This window comes from Fukomys damarensis, unplaced genomic scaffold (genome assembly GCF_012274545.1).
Source record: "Fukomys damarensis isolate Sample0158 unplaced genomic scaffold, DMR_v1.0_HiC HiC_scaffold_17, whole genome shotgun sequence".
NCBI lineage: Eukaryota > Metazoa > Chordata > Mammalia > Rodentia > Bathyergidae > Fukomys > Fukomys damarensis.
The window spans coordinates 8505712-8529370 of NW_022900929.1; the positions used below are offsets into that span (position 1 = coordinate 8505712).

A 23659-nucleotide genomic window follows, 5' to 3' on the forward strand; every position below is an offset into this window, starting at 1 on the left:
TAATACTTTTTCTTACAACTTTTAATGATTATAAAGTCTTTAGATCAGCTTTACTGATTTCTACTTACTGCATTAAATAGGAGTGAATACTTGAAGGTGAATTCACACTGAGTCACTGTGATCCTGACTTTGATGCACTCAAGACAGAACATTCTGCTTTGCCTGCATTTACTTGGCAATTTCCATAACTTCTTAAACCTTGCTGTCCTCTGCCCTCTTGTCTCCCTTAGTTCTGTAAACCAGCGCACAACTACCTAGTTACTTGTGTAGAGTAAGCAGTAGAACTTCTTTAGTTTTTACCTTTCCAGTCATGTTTATTTTCCTAAGTCATCATTAAAGAATTTTTCTTTATTGCAAATTAATTTTGCTTAGAATAAAAATAAAAATAAAAATAAATTGACTTCAGCTTTAACCAAAAAGGAATAGCTTTATGGCTGTTAATTTTTGTTTCAGATTTTTGAGATAGGGCTTTGCTTTGTAGCCAAGGCTGGCCTTGATTACAAGCAGGTACCACCATGCCTGGCTAGCTATAGTTTTTTTTTTTTTCCAGTACCAAAGATTGAACTCAGGACCTTGAACTTGCAAGGCAGGCGTAGCGCCACTGAGCTAAATCTCTGGCCCAGAATAGTTTTATGAGAAAGTTTTGATAAGGGACTCAAGCCTGAACTATTCATATTTAGGATTTATTTGTGTATGTAGGACTATTTCAAAGTTAATTTTACACTCTGAATTATAGCATTTAATTGGAAACATGCTAATTTTTTTCTTCTAGGCTATTACTCCAAAGAGACTCCTTACATCTATAACCCCCGTAAGTAGAGTTTTTAAGAAGTTAAGCTTTTTTGAGAAATTTTCATCTTACACATCATATGATTATAAATTGGTTAATGAAATTTTTTTTTTTTTTTTGGTTTTTTGAGGCAGGGTTTCACTATGTAGTTGAGATTGACCTGGAACTCTATGTAGCCCAGGCTGGTCTCAAACTCACATTGATCCTCCTGCCTCAGCTTCCCAAGTGCTGGGATTAACAGGCATACACCACCACACCTGTCTGATTAATGAATTCTAAACCAATTATAAGTTGTCGATCTTTAAAATATACTAATAGGGAAAGAGATCCTTGACATTTATGTAGGAAAGATGTTTTCTGAAATGTCTTTGTCTTGTTAGAGTTTTGTTCTTGATATTTACATCTTCATATCAGATAAAAGAAGTAACTTATGTTTCTTTTCCATATTTTCTTTTAGAAAAGCAGCCTTCATTCTTCAGGTAAGTGGATCCTGAACTATTTAAAAGGTTTAGAATAAGGAAAAGAATTAAGCAATTGCATATATGTAAGGATGCATTCATATATATGTGGGCCACCTTGACTGAGTGTTTACCTTGGGCTGTTTTGAGATAATATTTTCTGTATGTCTTTTTTTTGAGACAGGGTCTCACTATGTAGTTGAGACTGACCTGGAACTCACTGTGTAGCCCAGGGTGGTCTTGAACTCACAGCGATCCTCCTGCCTCAGCCTCCTGAGTGCTGGGCTTACCGGCGTGTGCTACCACACCTGGCAGAATATGTTTTTTTTTTTAGTCACATATAAGGTTATTGGCCAGAATAGCATGCAGTCTGGTTGAACCTTCGTCAGGCACCAGGGCAAGCCACTCCATCACTGGATTCAGGCTGCAGCAGTCAGTCACATGGGGTACTTAGTTACCAGGCAATGCCAGCAGGGAGCAGTACTCCCCACCATGCTTCTCTTGTTCTGTGGACTGTTGTGGGCTGTTCACACTGTGGAGTTTACTTCTTTCCAGGGTACTTGTCATGACTGGCATTGTGTCATGCTGTAAAAGCTCTTTCTCATTTGCTGGGCATTGGGGTTCTGTGAGCCAGAAAAGCTCTTCTCTACATTGGCTTTAGGTCTTAAGGGAGATTAGGATGGAGCTGGTTTCTCTCATGTTCTTTGGGCTGTTGGCTTTTTCTCTGTGGCACAGAGAGTTACTAGGAAGACATGTACAGATTAGATCTCCACTGCTAATTATGTCACTCTGGACTGTGAGTAGTGATGAAGTCTCTTCTATATTTCTTAGTAAATTGCTTTTTATGTATTCATTTTTAGGTTCTGAGTCTTTAAGACACGTGCATTCCAAATATTAAGGAGTGCTTATACTTATGTAAAGACAACATTGTATATGCAGTGGGCCCTTGGGTTACAACTGGCCTGACATACATACAACTTGGGTTACAACGGGAATTTTAGTTTTAACTTAGGAACAAAGTCTTGAGTTTGACCCGAAGGCCAGCCACTGAGACCAGATGGTCTCAGATACAGATTTAACCCTAAAGAGTTCTGGAAGGAACATGACAGCGTCCTTTCTTGTGTAGGGTTAACTGAGAAATTCTGGTTCAGTGTCTCTCTAAGGATACTGAGATCTTCATGTATACAGGAGAGAGACTTTGAAAGCTGTGGAGAGGAGCCTGAGGCTCAGTTGACCAACCTGAGTTACAACCAGCCCTTGGGAATGAATTGAATTAAGTCAGGGTTCACTATAATTTTATTTCTTTAGGAAATATATTATTCTGTTCTCTCCCTTATTTAAAAATAGAGGAGAACGAGGCAGTTTTCTCTGTGGCAGTTTACTTTTACCCTATCGGTGTGTGGTGAGGAATGCTATTTGTACTTGTAAAAGTCACTGAACTAGATGTCATTGGCTCTTTCTTTACAGTTATGGCCAGTCCAGGAGGCCTCCACGCTGTGCGGACCAGCAACTTTGCCCTCGTTGGATCTTACACACTGTCATTATCATCTGTAGGAAGCACTAAGTTTGCTCTTGAAAAGGTATTTATTCTCAACTTTATGACTATGTTGTGTTATTTCTTGTAATTTTAGAAAAATTAGGTTAATGAAAATGCCATAATGCTTTCAAGTATTTGAAATCTCTCTATAATTAAGTGTTCTTAGAATTGCACATTTTTACTAGATCCAAAATACCTCAATGGTGTATATTTTTTGATGTTGAAAGTATTCTCTCATAGATCTTAATACTGTAGTTAGATCTTCAAAGTAAACTATTCTGGTTTATGCTCACTTCTTACTAAAGAAGCATTGCTTTTTACATTTTGATGTTAAATTTGTAGTTTTAAAACATAATAATTTCCCTGTTACAACCACTAGTATATTTTGAAATGAGCAATATATTATGGACTTAGCTTTGACAAGATGGGGAAAAAATAGATTAGTCTCTTAGGAAAAGTACTTTTGAATCTAAGGGACTTGTTTTCTGTCCTTCTTTTCCAAATTAAAAGCTTCAAAATTCAAATCTGTATTATATCACTATTGTTTTTTCACCATAATGTGATAAAATTATTCTTTTGAGTAGCCGACAAGACCATTTTTTTAATTAGCCTGTGTTTGTAGTACATAATTCTTATGTTCCTTGTATGGAGTTGGTGCATGCATATAACACAACATAATTCCCCATTTCATCCCCTTTCTACCCTCTCTTCCTCTCCTTCTGTCTCTTGATCCCCTTCCCATTTGGGAAACATCTATCTCCCTATTTCCTATCATTTTTTTTTTCTCAGTACTGGGAATCGAATTCAGGACCTTGTGCTTGCGAGGTGGGCGTGGTGCTGCTGAGCTAAATCCCTGGCCTTTATCTTTTTAAAAAGAAAATGAACTAGTGGCTAACTTTTTCTTGGGTTCAATTTTTGCTATATAATACAATAATTTTAAAAATATTAATTAAAAACATTTGAGTGATACAATAGTGGTGCATATTTATGTGGTTTACCATGATATTTTAGCATTCGTATATAGCATCTGTTGATTAATTCAGGGTAATTAGCATTTCCAGTCATCAGTCCTCTGCGGGGTGGGAGGGGCACGTTGAACCTGGGCCTCTTTGTTAGCAAGTGTTCTACCACTGAACTACATCTCCCAGCCCTTAAGATTTTATTGTGAGACAAGGTTTTGTTAAGTTGCCTAGGCTGCTTTGGATTTGTGATCCCCCTGCCTCAGCCTCCTGGGTAGCTGGGAATGTAGGTGTGTGCCATAGTGCTTGGCTTCTTTATTTATGTTTTAATCCTTTGAGCTCCTGGCTTCTAGTTCTTTATAAAATACAGTATATAGGAGGTTATTATGAACTGCTGAGCTGTGGAACACTAGTATATATTCCTTTTGTCTTGATACCTGTTATGTGTCTCTATCTCCTTTCCCTTAATTCTTTTTTTGAAGCAAAACATTTATTGGTACACTTTAGATATACATAATGATCACATTATCATAGGGAATTTGTACCTGACCATGATGTATTTCTTCTTCTTCTTCTTCTTTTTCTAGTACTGGGGATCAAACTCAGGACCTTGGGCTTGTCAGGCAGGCACAGCACCCCTGAGCCAAATTCCTAGCCCCTCTTGTTTCTTTTTTCCCATTCTTCACTTCCCTTAACTCAGCCTCTAGTAACCACTATTTTAAATGAAGATTGACTTTATCTAGCATCTACCAATGAGAGAAAACAGATACTTGGCTTTTGATACTTTATATTATTATAAGAGATATCTGTAGTCAGAATGTAGAGGTGAAAATGTATAAAAATTAGAAGGTCCAATTTTGAGTATTGTCCTGTTCATTGTTTATTATTTATTATGGAATTAGTCACTTTATTTCTCATCGATCTTGCTTTCCCAGTATAGAATCTTAGGTTAGTGTAAGGCAACCTAACTTTAAAATTTTATGAAATGTCTTCTTTTGTAGTTGATGGATAAAAAGCAGGCTATATTTGAAATTTTGACTGTTGTTAAACTGTAAATGTATTTTAATATGTTCATTTCTTTAAAAAAATTACATAACTTTAATTTAATTCAGGTCATTTAACAAATTGAGTGATCATGGGTCTTTTTTTTCTCGTCTTTTTTGTTTGTTTGTTTTAGATAAATTATGATGTAAAAGAGCAAGAGCTACTGGGCTATTTGTTCCAGGAAAAGGTTGCCATATTTTCTTTGCTTCAAATTAATTTGCTTAAAAATCAATCTTAATATTTAGTCTATCTGTCTTTATTTCACTAACTACTTTTGTGTTATTCTGAATAATTAAGGACATTATGAACAGTATGCTTTCTTTGGACTCTTTCAAAGGGAGATCTTTTCTTCTACTCTAAAATCGTTAAAACTTTGAAAATTTTTTTGGTTTTCGGGCATGTTTGGTATTTGGGTTTTTTTCTCTATGTAGTCTTCTGTTTTATAGTTCTTTAAACTTCTGTATTCACTTCAATATTGATTTTTTTCTGCGTATCAATGAGAATACCCAATTAGTAACTGTGTTTAAATTTATGACTTTTTATCTACTGAAAGAGTTATTGGTGGTGTTTTAAATGTATCGATTGGCTAATTGGAATATTGCTAAATGTATTTAACACTAAAATTATACTGAATATCAATATATTAGAAGACAAAATATTTAATATTCCTGTAAAGATCAGTTGCAAACATTCTGTGGTAATATAGAAATGCTAATTAACAAAGTGCTGAATAGTGTTTTATTTTAGATTCTTAAAAACAAGATTTGATATTTGAAAATTAGATAAACATAAAACCGGGCTCTATGACCTATATTTCTTGCTTAGTATTGTCACCTATCCAATTTTGACATATGTTAGTGAGCTAATTAATCTCTAAAATGAGATTTTAATGACATCTTAAATGTAAACTATTCTTTTGAAAAGTTTGGCTGCCATTTTAATTTGAAATGTCACACTTAAAAATTAATGTTGCTTTTCATTATTTTAATACTTCCTTTGAAATTTTAACTTAAATTCCTGATTGTATTATTGAGTGAAAAATCAAATCATTGAATTTCACTGATTGCCTTTTAGTGTCTTTCTGAGTCAAATACAATTTTGATACAAAATTTGTACCAAGTGAGATTTTGTGAGTGATTGGGAAGTAAATACTTATTCTAATAGCTTGTAGTTGATTTATTATAGCTAAGTTTAGCAGTTAAGTTGCTAGAAGGTTGTAGCTTCAACCTTCTGTACAAATATGTTCCTATTTAATTGACTTGGAGAGAGTAGATAGATCAGTTGTTTCCTACCAGAAGCTGTCAGAACAAGGGAGTGTTTGTTTTTCTTTTTTAAAAAACTTGTGTCTTGACCAGTAATATAATGGCCAGTGGGTTACAGAGTTACCTTGAGATCCCTTTCAGAATGGAATTTTTATGGAAGTTGACCCAGTGCAGATTTAAGGCACCATGAACAGTGGACTGCCTGCCACCTTATTTGAGTTCACATGTAGTCTAATGTAATCTGATTTTACGCCTCGCATCCTAGAATTTAAATGATGAATCTCAGTGAGCCACACTCTGAAACCCTTTCAAATAGGGAATTCAAAACAGGATTTATGGATAAAGAGAGAAGGATATATCAAAGCTCATCTTCTGAGTTAAAGGACCTCTTAGGTGTGTGTACTTTTTAGGAAGTAGAAGACAGTGTAAAAATTATTAGAACAAAAGTTATGAAGTAAAACAACCAGAGTTTCAGAATTTTGTGTCAGAGTTCCAGTGATTAGGCTTTCTGGTGTGTCTAAAGCCATCTATTGGCCTGTGTGATTAACAGCACTCTTTTCGCTCTAACATACGCCAGTGTATAATTGACTATACCACTCATTTAACTATCTTCTACATCTCTCAGTAATAATCATTAAAGTGCGAATGTCTTAAAAACAGTCCTTTGTTAAACAGATTAGGGTCTTAGCATTTTCATGCAAGTCTCCTGCTCAACAGGGAACAGTAGGCTTAACCTTCTCTTTCAGGGCCAGCTTCCAACCAAGATCACCAAGAATACTGCCCGTGTCCACAGCCATAGAGTGGGAGGGTTCATTTTCTCATCTTTCCGAGATGCTGTCTGCCAGCAGCAGTCTCTGGATTGTGGAGATCAAACTTCTCTCAAGCATGCAAGGGTGTTCCTCTAGCCTTCTTTTGTTAGTTTTTGTTTCATATATTTTAAAGCTGTGCTGTTAGTGCCCATAGTTTAAAATTGTTGTATTATCCTTATAGATTATTTATCTCTGATGGTTCTCTTCAGTCTGCGCTGTCTGACATTAATACAATCAAAATAACTTTTTATTATAATTAGTATTTGTGTAGTATCTTTTCTAGCCTTCATGTCCCATTTGTATTTGTATGTTTGAAATTTATGTCTCGTGAAATCTCATGGTCATATTTTGTACTCTAATTTGACAGTTTTTGTCTTTTTCATTGGAGTGTTTGGACCATTTACAGTTAATATACAAATGTGGTTGGGTTTAGTCTACCATAGGGGTGGGCACTCCACAGTCCTCAGACTAAGTCTACTGTGGCTTGCCTTTTGTTGTTAATTTTCAGAGTTTACATCTTCCCTTACTGTATTTGTCATAACTAGAGCCTCATTCATCTGTTTTGTTACTCCCTGTGCTATCAGTTCAGGGTATTCAGGTGGTTGATTGTCAGACTTTTCCACCTTGTTTCCCCCAGAATTTGCCTTGCGCCTTGCTTAGGTACCTTTTCATTTCTATTTTTGTTGTTGTTAGTGTTTTGGGTTTAATCCCTGGGTTGGTACTTCAGTATTGTATTTAGAACCCTTATGGAATGATTGCTTCTCAGAGGTGTCTTCCAGATATAGCCGGTCTTTAGGTTTTGAGTCTCTAATGACTCTTAGGCAGTCTCGTTTTCAGTATACCAGAAAGTATAACAACTACAGTGGTCTGGTGTGCCTTTAATGCAGAGATTTTCTTCACTTTTCCAGTGGGCTTTAGTTTTCATCAAGGAGTCTCAGAGAGGCCCTCTTTCTGCTGTTCACGTCTGCTCTACCTTCTGGAGCTCAGAACAAGGGCCTTTATGATAGATACCCTGTGCCTCTGCCTTGTGGATCCAGGTACCAGTGCAGCCCGGAGGCCAGAGGCAGGGATTTGGGGGGCACCGGGGTGGTGCTGCAGGCACCTGTGCAGCTCTGCATTTATCATAACTGAGGGGCCAATATTGGTATATTATTGTTAACTGAAGTTCAGCAGCTTGTGTCTGAACTAAAGTGTTTGAGACATAGCTCTGCACCTTTGTTGATGTATTGTCCATGGCTGCTTTCACACTCCAGTGACAGAGTTCGGTAGTTGTGACAAAGATCATGTGAACTACAAAGTCTAGAAGGCAAAATTGGTGCTTTAAAGAAAATTAGCCGGCTCCTGCTTGTTTTCTGTTTGTTTCATCTGTTTTGAATGGTTGTTTTTCTTTTTGCCTACTTATTTTGCTAATCCTGTTTATCCCCTCTGTTAGCTTTCAATTGATCCTCCGTGTATTCTTTTCATTAGTTGCTAACAATCACAGTGTGCACTGTAACCTGGTCAGTTCTACCTGAGATGGTGTGAGGCCACATCGAATGCCTTACACAAGGGCTGGTCTCTGACAAGGGTAGAATTCTTTGCCAAATGCTTCTGCTTGCAAATGGAGGCATTACTGTAATTTCTTTTTATCATAAGCCAGACCTAATCTCATGAAAGAGCAATAGCAGTAGAGCCTGAAATCTTTTTGGCCTATGGGCTGATCCTTTTGATATAATCAGAAGTCAAGCTTTGATTGGGCTTTGGTTAGTTTTGGTTCAACTTTTATTGCAAATGCATTGAGAATGAGGTCAGGTCCCCACTCCCCCCACCCCAGTACTGGGGATAGAACTCAGGCAGGTGGAGCACCACTGAGCTACATTTCCAGTCCAGGCCCTCACCTTTGAGTAGAACTTTTGAGATCTAAGTATTGTGCCTCTACAGGCTTTCTCTGTCCTCTAGACTTATCTTTAGCCAACACTCACTAAGCAAGATTCTTGTATGGCAGGTAGGGAGGGCCAGCCTTTCCTTTGTGCCCCTGAGATGCCATCCACCCCACAGCCCTTGCTCAGCCATGAAAGGCTCAACTGCTTTCTCCTTTTTCCTGGAAAACTCACTGACATTGGCAGGCTTGTGCTGCTGGTCCTTGCCCACAGAAAATGAAGGTCCTTCATTTAGTTTATGTTGGACCAGGCAGGTTTCTTACTATATAGTTCGGCTTATTCAATCTGTTTGCTTTGTAGTTTTGATATGTTTAAAGAAAAATGAGGCTCAAAACTGAATACATTGCTTTAATACTGTTACAGCAGAAATGGTGGTCTTTTGTGAACTTCACACCATGTTTGGAACTGGTACTGAGCACCTAAATAGAAATCCTTTGTGTGTCTCCCTCTTACAATGAACACTGGAATTAACTGAGTGGACAGATTGAGGAATAATTGTGTGTGTGAGTGTGTGTGTGTGTGTGTGTGTGTTTCCATAGCTAGCAGGTCAGCTGAGATCGAGAGTGAGAATTATCTCAGTAATGGAATCTGGTCTGCATTTAGACCAATTCAGACCTTTGTATTGAACTGAGTTCTTCAGATAGATTTCAACACTGGCTTTCACAGGTCTAAGTTAGCATCCTTCTTTCTTCTCTGGCAGTGTTATGCATTTCAGATAACAGTTCTTTCCTTCTTGGTTGAATGGCTGACTGGGAGCTATAGCAGCAGCTGCTGCTGCTTCTGAACAGCATCTGGAAAGACTATTAAGAGGTTTTTTATGCCACATATTACAAACATGGCAACAGATCAAAATTCAGACTTTGAAGTTGTTTCTGCTGAATGCATATTGCTTTTGCATTTTTTTTGTAAAGTAAAAGAAAAAATGTAAGGCAAACCATTGTAGGTTGGTAGAAATATGTTCTGACAAGTTTAGCTTCCTTAAATGTGGGCTGGCTTGTGGCTCTGTGGTGGTATGCTTGCCTTGCAAGTGCAAGGCCCTGGGTGATCCCCAGCACTGTACACACACGCACATGAACACACACACACACAGAAACATACAAACACTTATATATACACACAGAGATCCCAAATTTGCTTCTGTTGTGCTATGACTGGCCTTAGCACAATTGTCAAAAATCATTTGGCCATAGATACATACATGATTTGCTTTCTGGCTGTCAGTTTTATTCCATTTGTCTGTATCTCTGTCCTTGTGTTAGTACAACACCTTTTGATTGCTTGCTCTTTGAATTAGTTTTTGCAGTTGGGACATATAAGTCTACCGACATTTTCCCTCTTTAAGATTGTTTTGTTATTTGGAGCTTCTTCTGGTTTCGTATGAATTTGAGGACTGGCTTTCCCATTTCTACAGCTCCTTGTTCTTTATGGCTATGCAGTATGTATTGTATGAATTTAAGTCATTGGTTTATTCAGTCTCTATTGAGTATATTCTGTTGATGGAGAATGGATACATGCATGTACTTGATTTTAAAATCTATTTTCTTTCTCACTTATTTGGGGATTTAGGCATTTTTGTCATGCTCTACCTTGAGTGAATATATTCTTCAAAAGCTTTTGTTGCTAAGGAAACAGACTTTTTGGCCTCTTTTTTACAGTCTACCTTTAGAAAATGATGTATTTTCTAGGCATTATATTCATTGTTCATGATTGATACATGTTTAAAAAAAAGAATGATGGCACTCAAACTGTTTTGCAAATAATTTGCCCTTTTTGTTCCCAGGTGCCCTTTTTGTCTCCTTTGGAAGGTCATATTTGTTTAAAAATAAACTGTCAAGTGAATTCAAGTGTTGAAGAAAAAGGTTTTCTAGTAAGTAACATCAGTTAATCTTTATTTCCTTTTTTCCATTTTATGAAATACAGACACTTGTTATCCCATGGGAAGGAGAGCCTGTGTGATTAAGTGATAAATTGGTTCAGTAAAGCCTTGTTGTATGTCTTCTATATGCCAGTTGCTGTGCTGGGTCCGCTGCGAGAGGGCAGCTCTGGGATTCATAAACTCCGTGTCAGTAATGGAAAAAAGATACAAAGGAAAGGGAGACATTTTATTGGACACTATTGGCCAGGGGGAAGAAGGAGGAGGGATGGCTACCCTATCAGGTGGTGGTGCTGAGGGCCCTTTGTTCTTAGCTGTTTTCATTGGATGTTAAGGCCCTCCGCCTACTTGTTGTAGCCTGCTTGGGGTATTTCCTGGGGTGGTATAGATGGATCCCAGGCCCGAAGACCCCTAGCTCCCTGCACCATCATCTATTTCTGCATGCACATTTTAAAGTGGTCTTTATTTGACTTCCTTTATCCTGTCAGACTGTGTCCCTAGAATTTATGGGTTGGTTAAAAGGAACCTTACATACAAGGTTAGCAATTAAATAAAGACAAACAGTGAGAGGATATATACAGTGGTACTTCGGTTCATGAATTTAATGTGTTCCACAATTCTGGAAAAGGTGGCTGTGCTTCTCTTTATTACCCAGCGCAGGGCTCACATACAAAAACAAAATTTTGCCAAATGCTTCTGTTTGCAAACCAAATTGTTCACCAACAAAAGTGTTGGTGAACCAAGGTACCATACTATATAGTAGATAGAGAGCTGTCTTTTAAGTGACCACCCCTTGCCTCCTTTGTACAGTGCAGACGGGTGGCTAGGCTAACTTGGTGAGGGTATGGCTTATCAGCTTTCTCCTGCCTTGTTAACTGCTCCATCTGTATAGAGTGTTAAGTCTTTCTGGTCAGGGTTAGCCAGAAAGCCCAAGCCTTCCCAGTTTTATGGAGCCCTTTCCCCTACACCGGTACTGGAATAGGATAGATCACAAAGCATAAACCCTCTGCTACAGAGCAGAGCTTTCGGTCTGGTATGGAGAAGCACCAGGGAAGCAGTGAGCACAGTGCAGCACTGCCACTGGTGAGAGCATGGGGTGTGCAGGCCTGGATGTGAGCCCAGTCCTGAATGCCTTGGCATGGCTGGAGCGAGCCACTAACTGGAGCTGTTGGGGAAGAGGAGGACTCTGGGTAAGGGGAGCATCTGAGGGCCTGCAGTTCCTGTCCCTCTCCCACTCACCCAGGGAAGAGAAAGGTGACCCTCTGCAACAGTGGCAAGTGTCTCAGATGGCTGGAGTTTAGCATGAGAGAGAGAGAGAGAGAGAGAGAGAGAGTGTGTGTGTGTGTGATGTGAAGAGGGCGATTGGGGAAGAAAGTTATGGTCAGGAGAATGTGCCACATGTACAACGGCCCTTCACAGAGTTTGGGCTTCAGTCTGAAGCTGCTAAGTTACTCTGACAGACTTTAAGCTGGGGTTTGGACAAATCATTTTGACCGACAGGTAGAATGTAGATTGGAGAGGGCCAGCCCTGAAAACCTAGTTGGGAGGCAGTTGTTCCTGTGAGAGGAGATGTACTGCAGGCGTATGGAGAGAGGAAGGAGGAGGCAGGACAGACCCGCCTGAACTGAGAGATGTGCTCCAGCTTGAGGGAGGCGCACATTGGGATGGTGCCCAGACCCTTGCCTTAGTTTAAGGCAATAAAATAAATACAGGGCCTGGGAGAAGAGCCATGTGCTCCTCTTTCCCATATTCAAAGTATGAAGTGATGCCCCCCAACAGTTTATTGTGAGAATGGCAAGCAGCATTGGACCTATGAGTCCACTGATGGATTTTTATCTTCAGCCTGTAACATGCTTTACAATCCTCAGTGTACCATGTAGCCATCTCTCTTTTCAGGAGAATTTCAAAATATATTAGACGTTAGGCACTTTCCTCTAAAACTGAAGTGTGTATTTCCTGAGTTTTGATGAATGCATACACATATGTTACCCAATTTCTGTTAAGATACAGCTAGTCCTGGTGGCACATGCCTGTAATTCCAGCACTTGGGATGCTTGGGAAGATTGGGAGTTCAAGCCCAGCCTTGGCTGACGACAGTGTGGAGGAGGAGGCTGGTCTTTAAAGGACAGGCCCAAGGGAGAAGTCCTCAGAGGAGACTGGGGAGGAAGTGGATAACCTGATGATCTGGTTGCCAAGGGAAGAGAGTTTGAAGGAAGGAGTAGCCAGGTTAGGCAAGGGTCGGTCCCCTATGACTCCTGTACTCACTTTGGAAGGTGGTCATTCCAGCCCCAGTAAAAGTAGAACCTGGCTTGAAGATGCCTACAGAGTGGCTGGAAAGTGAGATAAGGGAAAGAGCAACTCTTGGAAACAAAGTTTGGCAGCTGGCAGCAAAGGAGCCAGAGAGTAGGGTGTGATACTTGTAGCAGTCTGTAGGATGAAAGGATCTTGTCCACATTTTATTAAGATAGGAGGCATTTGAGATGGTGTCTTCTAATGCAATCTGAGAGATTGAAGACAGAGGCCTCGGGAGTCTGAACTAGAATAATCACAGAGCATGGCCCTACGAGGGGAGAAGTGAGCCTCACAGAATGAATGACATCTCTTCTGCTGTCAGGGAAGAGGGGCAGTGTGGACTACATAGACAGTGGTGGTTATGGTGGAAATCTAGCTGCCCAACTCTTGATGCAAGAGTCTGATGGCAGGGATGTGTTGCACAACAGTCTGCAGTTGCTGTCAAAGGTCAGAAGGAAGGGCTGGACTGTAGGAGAAGCCCACCTGGCCCAGGTAACCAAGAAGTCTGACATCCTGGGAACAAAGTTCCTTCCTTCTTAGCTGTTTACGTGTAAGTCCAGTAGGTGGCACTAAATATTCTTGGGAAAGTTTTTGGGTTTTGTTTTAATTCCTGACTTGAAACCTGTTTACCTTCTGACATTTTCTTTTAATGTAAATATTGTCATATTTCATTATAGACACCTTTAGCCTGTTGTAGGCCCTCTTATAATAACCAATTCATTTGCATGCACTGCCTGCTGTATTTAGGTTTTCTTTTTCCTTTTTATTGAGTTTATTGGTACATTTTAGGTATACAGTACAATTACATTCATTATTGGGATCTTGCACCTTTACATGACAGGTCTTGGTTCTCATTTCATATTTAGTTTTTGAGCTGTTCTCTAATTAGATGCAGTCAGATTTATTCTATCTTGAACCCTGAGGCCCATTTCTGTTACATCATACAGGAATGTGGCGAGGAAGAGTTTAGGACTCCCTCACATATCCTCTGTTGCTTCCTGTGGAGCCAGGGCATCTGGAAGGAGGAAGCCTGGCCTTTAAGAGACTGGTACCTGGCTCTATACCCACCCTGGGCCTGGTCGGCTTGCCTTGGTGAACAGCAGGGCAAGGGTGTTCTGCCTGGGACTGTCGTCACTTTATTCCCCTGGCCCAAGGTTTCCTTCACTGTAAGGAGGAAAAGGCCACTTTTCCTTCCTCTGTGTACAGTAGGATGTGACAGTACCTGTTGTCCTTCTGATTAGCAGCACCTTCCTCTGTTCATTGCCTGTGTGGTGTGAAAGGTGAAGGTAGACACAGGAGGGAGCTGGTGAGCTGTCTGTAGTATCTGTGCCTGAAAGTGAAGTAAGATTCCTCCTGTCCTCCTTCCTGGGCTGCAAGCAGTATTGCCCATAAAAGTATACCTTAGAAGAAGGAGTGAGTTAGGGGAGCAGAAAAGGCAGGCGGGGTGGCTCTGCCTGGATGGAGCAGGCTAATTAATTCTACTAATAACCCTGAGGCTCAGTCTAGCATGGAAGCCCCTCTCCTACCAGGAACTTTCCTCCCTGACCAGAGACTGCTTTCCTCATTCAAACCACCTTTCTGAGCCTCCCATAAATTAGGGAGTTGAGAAGAGTGTATATCATGCTACCACAGGATTGGTGTAAAGATTAGTGAGATAAATTGTAAAAATGTATTTATAGGGGTGCTTCTCACAGAAACCACCAAATAACATTAGTTTTTAGTAGCTAGCTGCCCAGCTGTCAGAAAGAGAACACTGTAACTGAAAGGTGGAAAGGCCTCAAGATGCCTTGAGGTCATCTGTAGCACAGGGCAGCACCAGGCAACACCAGAGGCCCCTGCAGACTATGTGTGGCTGCTGACTTGGCTCTGTACCTGCCTTGGGCTCCAGCAGGAGCTGAGTGTTTGTGACAGAGCCCCTCATGCCTGGAATATAATCGGCCCTCTAAGGAGAAGGATCGCCAATCCATGACTACAGCGTCGTTAACAGTTTTCCCCTTGCTTTGTTCTCTAACATAAAAGTTTATAAAGAAAAATAATTTTTAATTAAAAGTGAGGTTTTATATAAATTAGCGCTCTGTTGTGATTACAATTATGAAACGCGAGGTGGGGGAGGGTGGAAAGGAGGGGGAGGGAGAGAAGGCAGCTTCTACTTATACTGCTGCTTCTGTAGAAGTAGTTCCTTGGAAGGCAGCTCAGATGTGGTAAGTCTGAGTCTGAGGAGGCCTGTGTGGTGCAGCGCCTCTGCCTCCCACCTCCCCGCAGAATGCCCGGTGTGCTTTGGAGGCGAGGAGGCGAGATTGACCCAGCGGCAGACTGCAGGGCGCCACCGCTTCTCCAGGTGGTGGCTGGGGAGGACCTGCGCGTCTCAGGGTTCTCCCGGGATCCCGCAGGGCCGCTCATCCTGAGTTGAGTCTTTTCTAACTCTTAGAAAACTGTTCTCTTAAATAATAAATACAAGTCTTTCAAAGGAAGATAGTTCTAGCTTAATATTCTGTCAGGAGCTTTTTAATGTGTGAGTATAATGCTCAGTTCCTTTCCTTCGCACCACATGGGGTGTAAACCCCCTTCTTTACAGAGGATTTGGATAGGGTAATTAGGTGGAGATATTTGGGGTAATATCGGGATGTTCGTAAGTGTGTGTAGATATTATAGTTAGCCTCTGATGTGAGCAATTGGCGATTGTAAAGCTATGATAAAATTCTTATAAATGGATTTTGATGCGGATTATGACAACATACAGAAGCCTACCATATAGAATCAGCCATTCACTATTAGGGTGTTTTCTTTGAGTTTCTAAAGTCAGCATTTCAATTGACTTTCACAGACTATATTTGAAGATGTTAGTGGCTTTGGTGCCTGGCATAGAAGATGGTGTGTGCTTTCTGGAAACTGTATCTCCTATTGGACCTATCCAGATGACGAACGGCGGAAGGTAAATTTTGTTTTTTACTTTTTTCTTTGGATCGAACTCAGGGCTTTGATTGTATATCTTTCTAAACTTTAACAATTTATAATATGGGGTCAGGGACTTAGCTCAGTGGTTCTGCTGCCTGCCTCACAAGTGCAAGGTCCCGAGTTCGATCTCCAGTACCAAAAAAAGAAAAAATATTTAATAATAGTTATAATATATCAATTTATGAATGTTTTAAAAGCAAAAAGCAGTGAGGGGCTGGAGATTTAGCTCAGCAGTTCAGTGGCCTATCTTGTAAGCGCAAGGACCCGAGTTCAATCCCCGGTACCCCCCCCAAAAAAAAACTGCGAAAAGCAGTGCTTTTTAAAGTTTTTCTTTTTTCCTCTCCTTTATGCTGGGGATTGAGCCCAGGGCCTTATACTGCTGGAGAAGTGATCTGCTCTAAGCTCTGCCCAAGCCATAGCAGCAGTCTTCATCTCTGCTTTTTATGTAACCCTTCAATGCTTAGTGATCCATTTTTGCAGAGCCCATAACAATGGAACATAATGAAATGTGTTCTTTAGGTAACATGTATGAATTTTATGCAAAAATTTAAAAAATTTCAGTCTTTGGCATAAAAAGGTTCATGATGCACCCTGGCATCTTTCCATGTCAATAAAGATACAGCTATAATATTGTGTTTATTAGTTGTTAAATAGCATTACACTTTAGTCTTTAAAATTAGTGGTATTTTCAAAATATAGACAGGTATGGTGGTACATGCTATAATGTTAGCACTCAGAAGGTCGCGGCAGGAGGTTCATGAGTTTGAGGTTAGGCTGGACTACATAGTAAGACCCTATTTAAAAAAAAAAAAGAAGTGAAATGTTTAAGATATTTAAAAAGACATAGAGAAAAAAAAAGACATAGAAATAATTTCAGTCAACCTCTGTTATCAGACCAGTGAACGTTCCCCTATGTAGTTCTCCACATAGATAATCCCTGTGCTAAAATTATTTATTGTTCCTATACATTTTTGGGGGTGGGGTAACCTAGGATTGAACTTGGGACCTTGCGCTTAGGAGGGTCCCCATACATTTCTTTAGATTCTTCTCCTGTATAGTAACTATGTAATTGTTACTGTAGTAACAATGTAATTGTAATTGCACATTTTAAAACATAAAAATCATATACATGTGAAGTTAGTCTTGGTTGATGTGCGTAATTCTAGTTTGTCTCTTTTCTCTGTAGTATAGTATTCCATTATGAGGCCTTATCATAATTTATTCCTTTTCTTATTAATGGACACTTAGATTATTTCCAAATCGGTGCTGTTCAAAACAGTGCTGCTGTGATTTAACTTTGATATACATCAATGGACATTCTTTCTTGAGTTTTACCTAGTAGTAGAATTGCTTGGTGCAAGATTTGGACTTCTTCAGCTTACTAGATTTTGTCAAATGATTCTTGAAAATAGTCATACAATTTTCTATTCCCACCAGGAATATATATGTAAGAGTTCTTAGTTTTCCTTATTCCCACCAACAGTTGATATGTTGGCCTTTTAACTTTTGGTCATTATGAGAGAGGCAAAATGTTACCTCAGTTTTTCTTTTGTATCTCCCTGATTACCAGAACAGGATCTTTTCTTGTATTTATAGCCATTTGTATTTTCTCTGATTTTCTATATCTTTTGGTAAGTTACAGTTATATTTCTGTAGCCTTTGACTAGGCATATCTTTTAGCTTTAAAGAGTCTTTGTTTGTTTATCCTTTTTTTGAGACAGGGTCTCACTATGTAGTTGAGACTGACCTGAAACTCACTGTGTAGCCCAGGCTGGTCTTGAACTCACAGCGATCCTCCTGCCTCAGCCTCCTGAGTGCTAGGATCACTAAAGAGTCTTTTAATGAACAGAATGTTAAGAAAATAAGCTCCAGCCTGGGATTTAGCTCAGTGGTTCTGCTGCCTACTTTGCAAGCATAAGGATCTGAGTTCAATCCCCAGTACCAAAAGAAAAAAAAAGAAAAGAAAATAAGTTCTGTCAACCTATTGCATTGTTTGTATTTTCCTGAGTCTTCAGAAAACTGCCAAGTGTCTGTAATCCCAGCCCTTAGGAAGCTGAGGCAGGAGGATTAGTGAAAGTTTGAGGCCAGCCTGGGGTATATAGCTGGACTCTGTCCCCCGAAAAAACCAAGAATAACAAAAAACAAAGAAAGAAAGAGAAAAAAGAAAGGAAGGAAGGAAAGGAAAGAAAAAGGAAAAGAAAAGAAAGGTGGATTGATTCTTACTCTGCAGTTGAAAAGACTTCTCTTAAGCCAGTTATGGTGGCTCACACCTGTAATTTCAGCAGTCAGGAAGTTTAGGCAGGAGGATCACCAGGAGTTCAAGGCTAGCCTGAACTACACAGTGAAATTCTGTCTCCAAAAAACAAAACAAATAAACAAAAAAATTTATTTCATGTCTCCTTCCAAAGTTATAAAGTTTTATATTTCATATTTAATTTACCTTAAGTTGATGTATCTTTCTGGACAGCCGATTGTGCCAGTGTTGTTGAATGGTCCTTCCTCCCAGCACTGGTTCGCAGTGCCATTTCTGGTGTATGTGAAGATATTCATTGTATGTATGTGGATAAAATGTCATTGGTTTAACTTTAGGGTTTCTGTGCTATTTCCTTTGGTCTGTTTCTCTACCCCAGTCTTAATCATCATAGCTTGAAAACAGATCTTAATGCCTGGTAAGGCACCTCCCATAGTTTGCTGTTATTCAGTAATGCATCTCCTTTGTTTTGTACACATGTGTGCACACACACATGTAAAGTATTGCATATATAATAAAATATTCAAATGGTTACACAATAAATGAGAAATGGTATAATGAATTCTTGGCTTCAGTAAATATTTTCATGTTTTGTTGTGTCCACAACACACAAATCTTTTGTTCTTGCTGCTTTGCTGGGGGTATTTTAAAGCAATTATCAGACTTCATATTAAATCATTTCATCCAAGGGAGGCCAGGCTGTGGGTTCCTAGTGTTGGTCCAAGGGAATCCAGGGTTTCAGCTGGCTTGCTCTTCTGCACTCTCTCTTCCTCAATGATTTTGTCCTTGACAGTTTCTTTTACTTTAATGAATATGTGTTGGTTACCTAGAATTTGAGGAGTTATGTAATGGAAGGTCTTTCATACTGTTTAGTTTACCATATATGCTGGAAAGATAAAATCACTATTTTTAAAAGTATTTATTTATTTATTTGGGTTTTTTTGGACAGGGTCTACAGTTTAGGCTGAACCTGAACTCGCTGTGGCCCAGGCTGGCCTCCAGCTTGCACCAGTCCTCCTGCTCCAGCCTCCCAAGTGTTGGCTGAGTTTTTAGACAGGTGCCACCACACTAGGCAGAAGCATAGTTTTTTATTTTATTTTATTTTATTTATTTTTTGGTATGTTGAGATAGAGTATCACTATGTAGTTCAGGTTGGCCTTGAACTCGTTATGTAGTCCAGGTTGGCCCAAACTTATGGTGATCCTCCTACTTCACCAACTACAGGGGTTGCAAGTGTGCACCACCATGCCTGGCAGCATAAAATAATTATTTAGATAGTCTCCTATGCCTGTCATTTAATTTGTTTCAATTTTTTATGATTAAGAAAAGTGATTACATATGTATAAACATCTTTGTGTGATGAGGCTGCTGCTGCTGCTGCTGATGATGATGATTATATGCTTTTTGGTAGTACTGAGGATTGAACCTGAAGCCTTCATGCTGAGCTACATCCCCAACCTCTTTATTTTTTATTCTACATTTTCCCCAGTAGAATTTAAGAATTTCTGTTACCCTCCAACCAATCAACAGAGATTTTTACTGTTTTATCCAAACTTAACCAGTATAAGGGTTTAAAATGCTACATTTAAATTTCTCTTTGTAATTACTAACAGAGTTGACAGTTTTATTGGCTCTATCGACTATTTGTGCCCATATGTATCCCTTCTCTCCTTTTCAGGACCATTTGGTCTCATGAGTTTTTATCTCCCCTTTGGCTCATGCACCATAGGAATTACATGGCTCCCAAAGCTACAAGGCAATTGTTTGGCCTTATCTTTTAGAGATACATAAAAAATATTTACACACACAATACAATGTTTAGGTTTCCATTTATGAAAGGGGAGAAGGGAGTGAGGTATAGATACAAGGTAGCTGAATATGTGTTTCTGATTGTTGAAGCTGGGTGAAGTACTTGGGGGTCCAGCGCACTATACCTTTTGAAGTTTTTCATATCCATAATACATTTTTGTTTGTTTGTTGTTTCTTTGTTTTAGGTTTATAGGATATTTGACTAGAGCAATCAGTTGATATTTTCGGTTTTTATTTTTATGTCTAGCAAGAAATAGTAATAAATACTGAATGTATTTCTTTCATCCCAGTGTAACTCACTGTTAACTTTAAAAATTTTTAATTTTAATTGATATAGTAATTGAATATATTTTTCAGTGCATTGGGTATTGTGGATTGACCCAGTTGAGCTGATTAGCTTACTATCATTTCAAATACTTATCATTTCCTTGTGGTAGGAACATTAAAAAATCCTCTTTTACCTATTTATTTTGAAATAAATATTTATGTTAACTGTAGTCACTGTGCTGTGTGGTAAAACTCACTCCTCCCAAAGTTTTTGACTGTTGCTGTTGACCACACCTCTGCTTCCCTTCCTCCTCCCCAGCCTCTGGTGACCACCGCTCCATCCTGTACGGTGAATTTGCCTTTCTGAAGTTCCATACTGAAGTGAGGTCACACGGTATCTACTTCTCTGTGCCTGACCTGTTTAATTAACCTGCTGTCTTCTAGGTTCATCCATATTGTTGCAAATGACAGTGTCCTGTTCCCTTATAAAGTTGAATACTACCCCATTGTGTAGGCGCCACATTTCTGTCATTCTTCTGTTGCTAGGCACCTAGGTTGTTTGCATATGTTGGCCATTGTGAATGATCCTGCCGTCAACACAGTGCTGACATCGCTTCAACATACTGATTTCAGTGTCTTTGGGTGTATACCAATAATGGGATTGCTGGAACGTATCTTAATGCTTTCCATTTTATTTATTTTTAAAAATTTGAGACAGATTCTCACTAAGTTACCCAGGGTGTCCTTGAATCCTTCCTGCTTCAGCTTACTGTGTAGCTGGGAGTATAAGTGTGGACCACTCTACCTGGTGCTTTTTAGTTTTAATTTATATAAATCTACCCACAGTTTAATGCTTAATGACCTAAATAATTTTCTTTCTTTTCTATTAACATTTTTATTTATTTTTAAATTTTTTATTGGTACATGTACATGTTTGCAGTACTTAATGATCGCCTTCAGCATGGGGAGTTAGCACATTATACATAGCACATCTTGATTCTTTTTATTTCCCCCTCCCCCAATTTTCTACTAATATTTCTAAAAATTTATGTTTCAAGAATCCCATAGGAAGGATAAACCTAGCCAACTGTACCAGCCGGCAGATAGAACCAGCCAACAGAGAATTTTGTGCAAGACGCAACACTTTTGAATTAATTACTGTCCGACCACAAAGAGAAGACGACCGGGAGACTCTGGTCAGCCAGTGCAGGGACACACTCTGCGTCACAAAGTATGTATTACCCTGCTACTCTTTGTGTTAACTGTGTTGTCACTTACGTTCTTATGACTACGAGAAACATCAGAGATGGTTCTTGACTCAAGAGGGAGCAGCTGAAAGGCTGCTGTGAGAGCAGTGTAGGAATTCGTGCCACTGAGATAGATGAGTGTGATGTTCAGGTTCTGTTACAGCCATCCCTGTTCCCACAACACACACTGCAGGCATTTTCAAGGCTGTCAGTTCATAATCTCTGGGTTAAGCTTGAACGATTTCATGCGAAACTGAAAAGTCAAGCCTTATTCACAGAGTGTGTGTACAGCTTTCCTTTGCATTACAGAAAAACTCCTCATTTTGTAAGATGACACGACTCTCACTCTGTAACGTTCCAATTGGAGATTAACAAAAGAAATTCTAGGAAAGTCACTTTTTTATTAGTTGTTGTAGTTAACCTTGAGCTTAAATATAAAAAATAATTATTGTTAAGGAACTGACATAGGTTCTTCTACTCAGATGGTCAGAAGAAACTTGAAGCCCAACTTCAGTGTAGAAACTTACATTTAGGGGCAACGGATGGAATTTGATACAGCCTTTTTATTTATCAGATTTTGCAGACAGGGACAAAAATAGCTCCATGGTTTCTAGAGCAAAAGTATTATAAAGCTACATCAAAGAGACACCATACCAAAGTAAAAGAGTTGCCCAGAGACTGCCAGTGTGTTTCAGAATGACTAGAGCACCCATTCTTTGGAGAGTCTTCATGTGTAGATTACTTTCCAATTCCTCCGTCTTAGCTCTTCTGCTCCTTTCCTTGGGGGACCTTCTACATGTAGCACTAGTATCAGATAGGGCAGGAGACACGAAGTGGGATTGTAGTCATTTTGCTTCATAGTTTCTGTGACAATGTCCAATGAGAGGACCAATCAAAGCTCAGCTCTAAGCAGTTCCTGGCCGCAGCGGTTCCCTTGTTGCCTTGTAATATTATCACAGTTCTCACATAACGCTGTCTTCTCCTTGCTGCAGAAACCCTCCTGGACTTCTTCTGGGGCCTCCCTCATGGCAGAAAGAGCAACACCACATGTTGCCTAATCACTCTGCCCTTGATTCTCTATAGCTTCTCTTATAGTATCACCATTGCCCAGGTGTGTGCACCTTTGTCCAAGAGCATCCTGGAAGCCTTGTGTCCCTGGTGCAGTCCTGCCTGCATCTTCAGCTTTTCTTCAGGCTCGGAAAATTATTTCATGACAGTATAAACATTCTACATCACCCTTGCCTTAATGATGTATTAGGGTCTTCTAAACCTCAACCTTTTGTCTAAATTTAATGTACCTCATTTTCATTCCTACTCACCACTGCTGTCTTTCCCTCTTCAATATGAAAGATTTCTATTTTAGTCAATATTGCCCCACATTAGACACTGTTCATTTGAACTAAAGATGCTTTAACAGTTGGGAGGCAGGATTTTGTAGTGCAGCTTTGAAGCTGACAGGCCTAAGGTTTTTTATTGCTTTAGTTGTTTTAGTGTTGGGTACTGGACCCAGGAGCTTGTACATAGGATGGTACTCTACCCTCCCCTGTCCAAGAGATCTCAGTTTAATCCCAACTCAGTGACTTAACCAAAGTAACCATGGCAAATCCCTTACCTCTAATGCCCTATAAATTCTGTGTCAAAAGAAAGAAAATAAATGTCACAGAGTGACAAAAGAATCCCAAGTAGACAACACAGGGGTGAGCATGTGGAATGAACCCAGCCAATAGTCTTGGTTACTGCTATAAGGAGTCTTTCCCTCCCCACTGACCTCCAGGAGATGGTGAAGGTGGGGAGGAGCTGTAAAGATGCAGGATTAATACAGTACCAGAACCTACCAGGCACAGTGGCACATGCCTGTAATCTCAGCACTCTGGGAATCTGAGGAAGGAACATCAGAAATTTAAGCCCAGCCTGGGCAATTTAGCAACTCAGTGAGACCCTGTCTCAAAAAATAAGGGCGGGCTGGGGATTTAGCTCAGTGGTTCTGCCACCTGCCTCGAAAGTGCAAGGACCTTTGTTCAATCTCTGGCACACACACACACACAAAATAAAAAGAGCCAGGTGTGGTGGCGCACACCTATAATCCCAGCACTTGGGAGGCCGAGGCAGGAGGATTGCTGTGAGTTCAAGACCAGCCTGGGCTACATAGTGAGTTCCAGGTCAGTCTCAACTACATAGTGAGACCCT

At 39.7% G+C, this 23659-nt stretch overlaps 1 protein-coding gene across 1 annotated transcript in view; it reads left to right on the forward strand.

The window, feature by feature from the left end:
• Positions 1 to 23659, forward strand: part of Anln (anillin actin binding protein) — a 61669-nt gene that overhangs the window by 35567 nt on the left and 2443 nt on the right. The window contains exons 18-23 of the mRNA XM_010640494.2: positions 773 to 811; positions 1248 to 1269; positions 2716 to 2828; positions 10559 to 10645; positions 15768 to 15875; positions 21284 to 21456. Coding sequence (XP_010638796.1) covers positions 773 to 811; positions 1248 to 1269; positions 2716 to 2828; positions 10559 to 10645; positions 15768 to 15875; positions 21284 to 21456 — 542 coding nt within the window. The remainder of the gene's footprint in view (positions 1 to 772; positions 812 to 1247; positions 1270 to 2715; positions 2829 to 10558; positions 10646 to 15767; positions 15876 to 21283; positions 21457 to 23659) is intronic.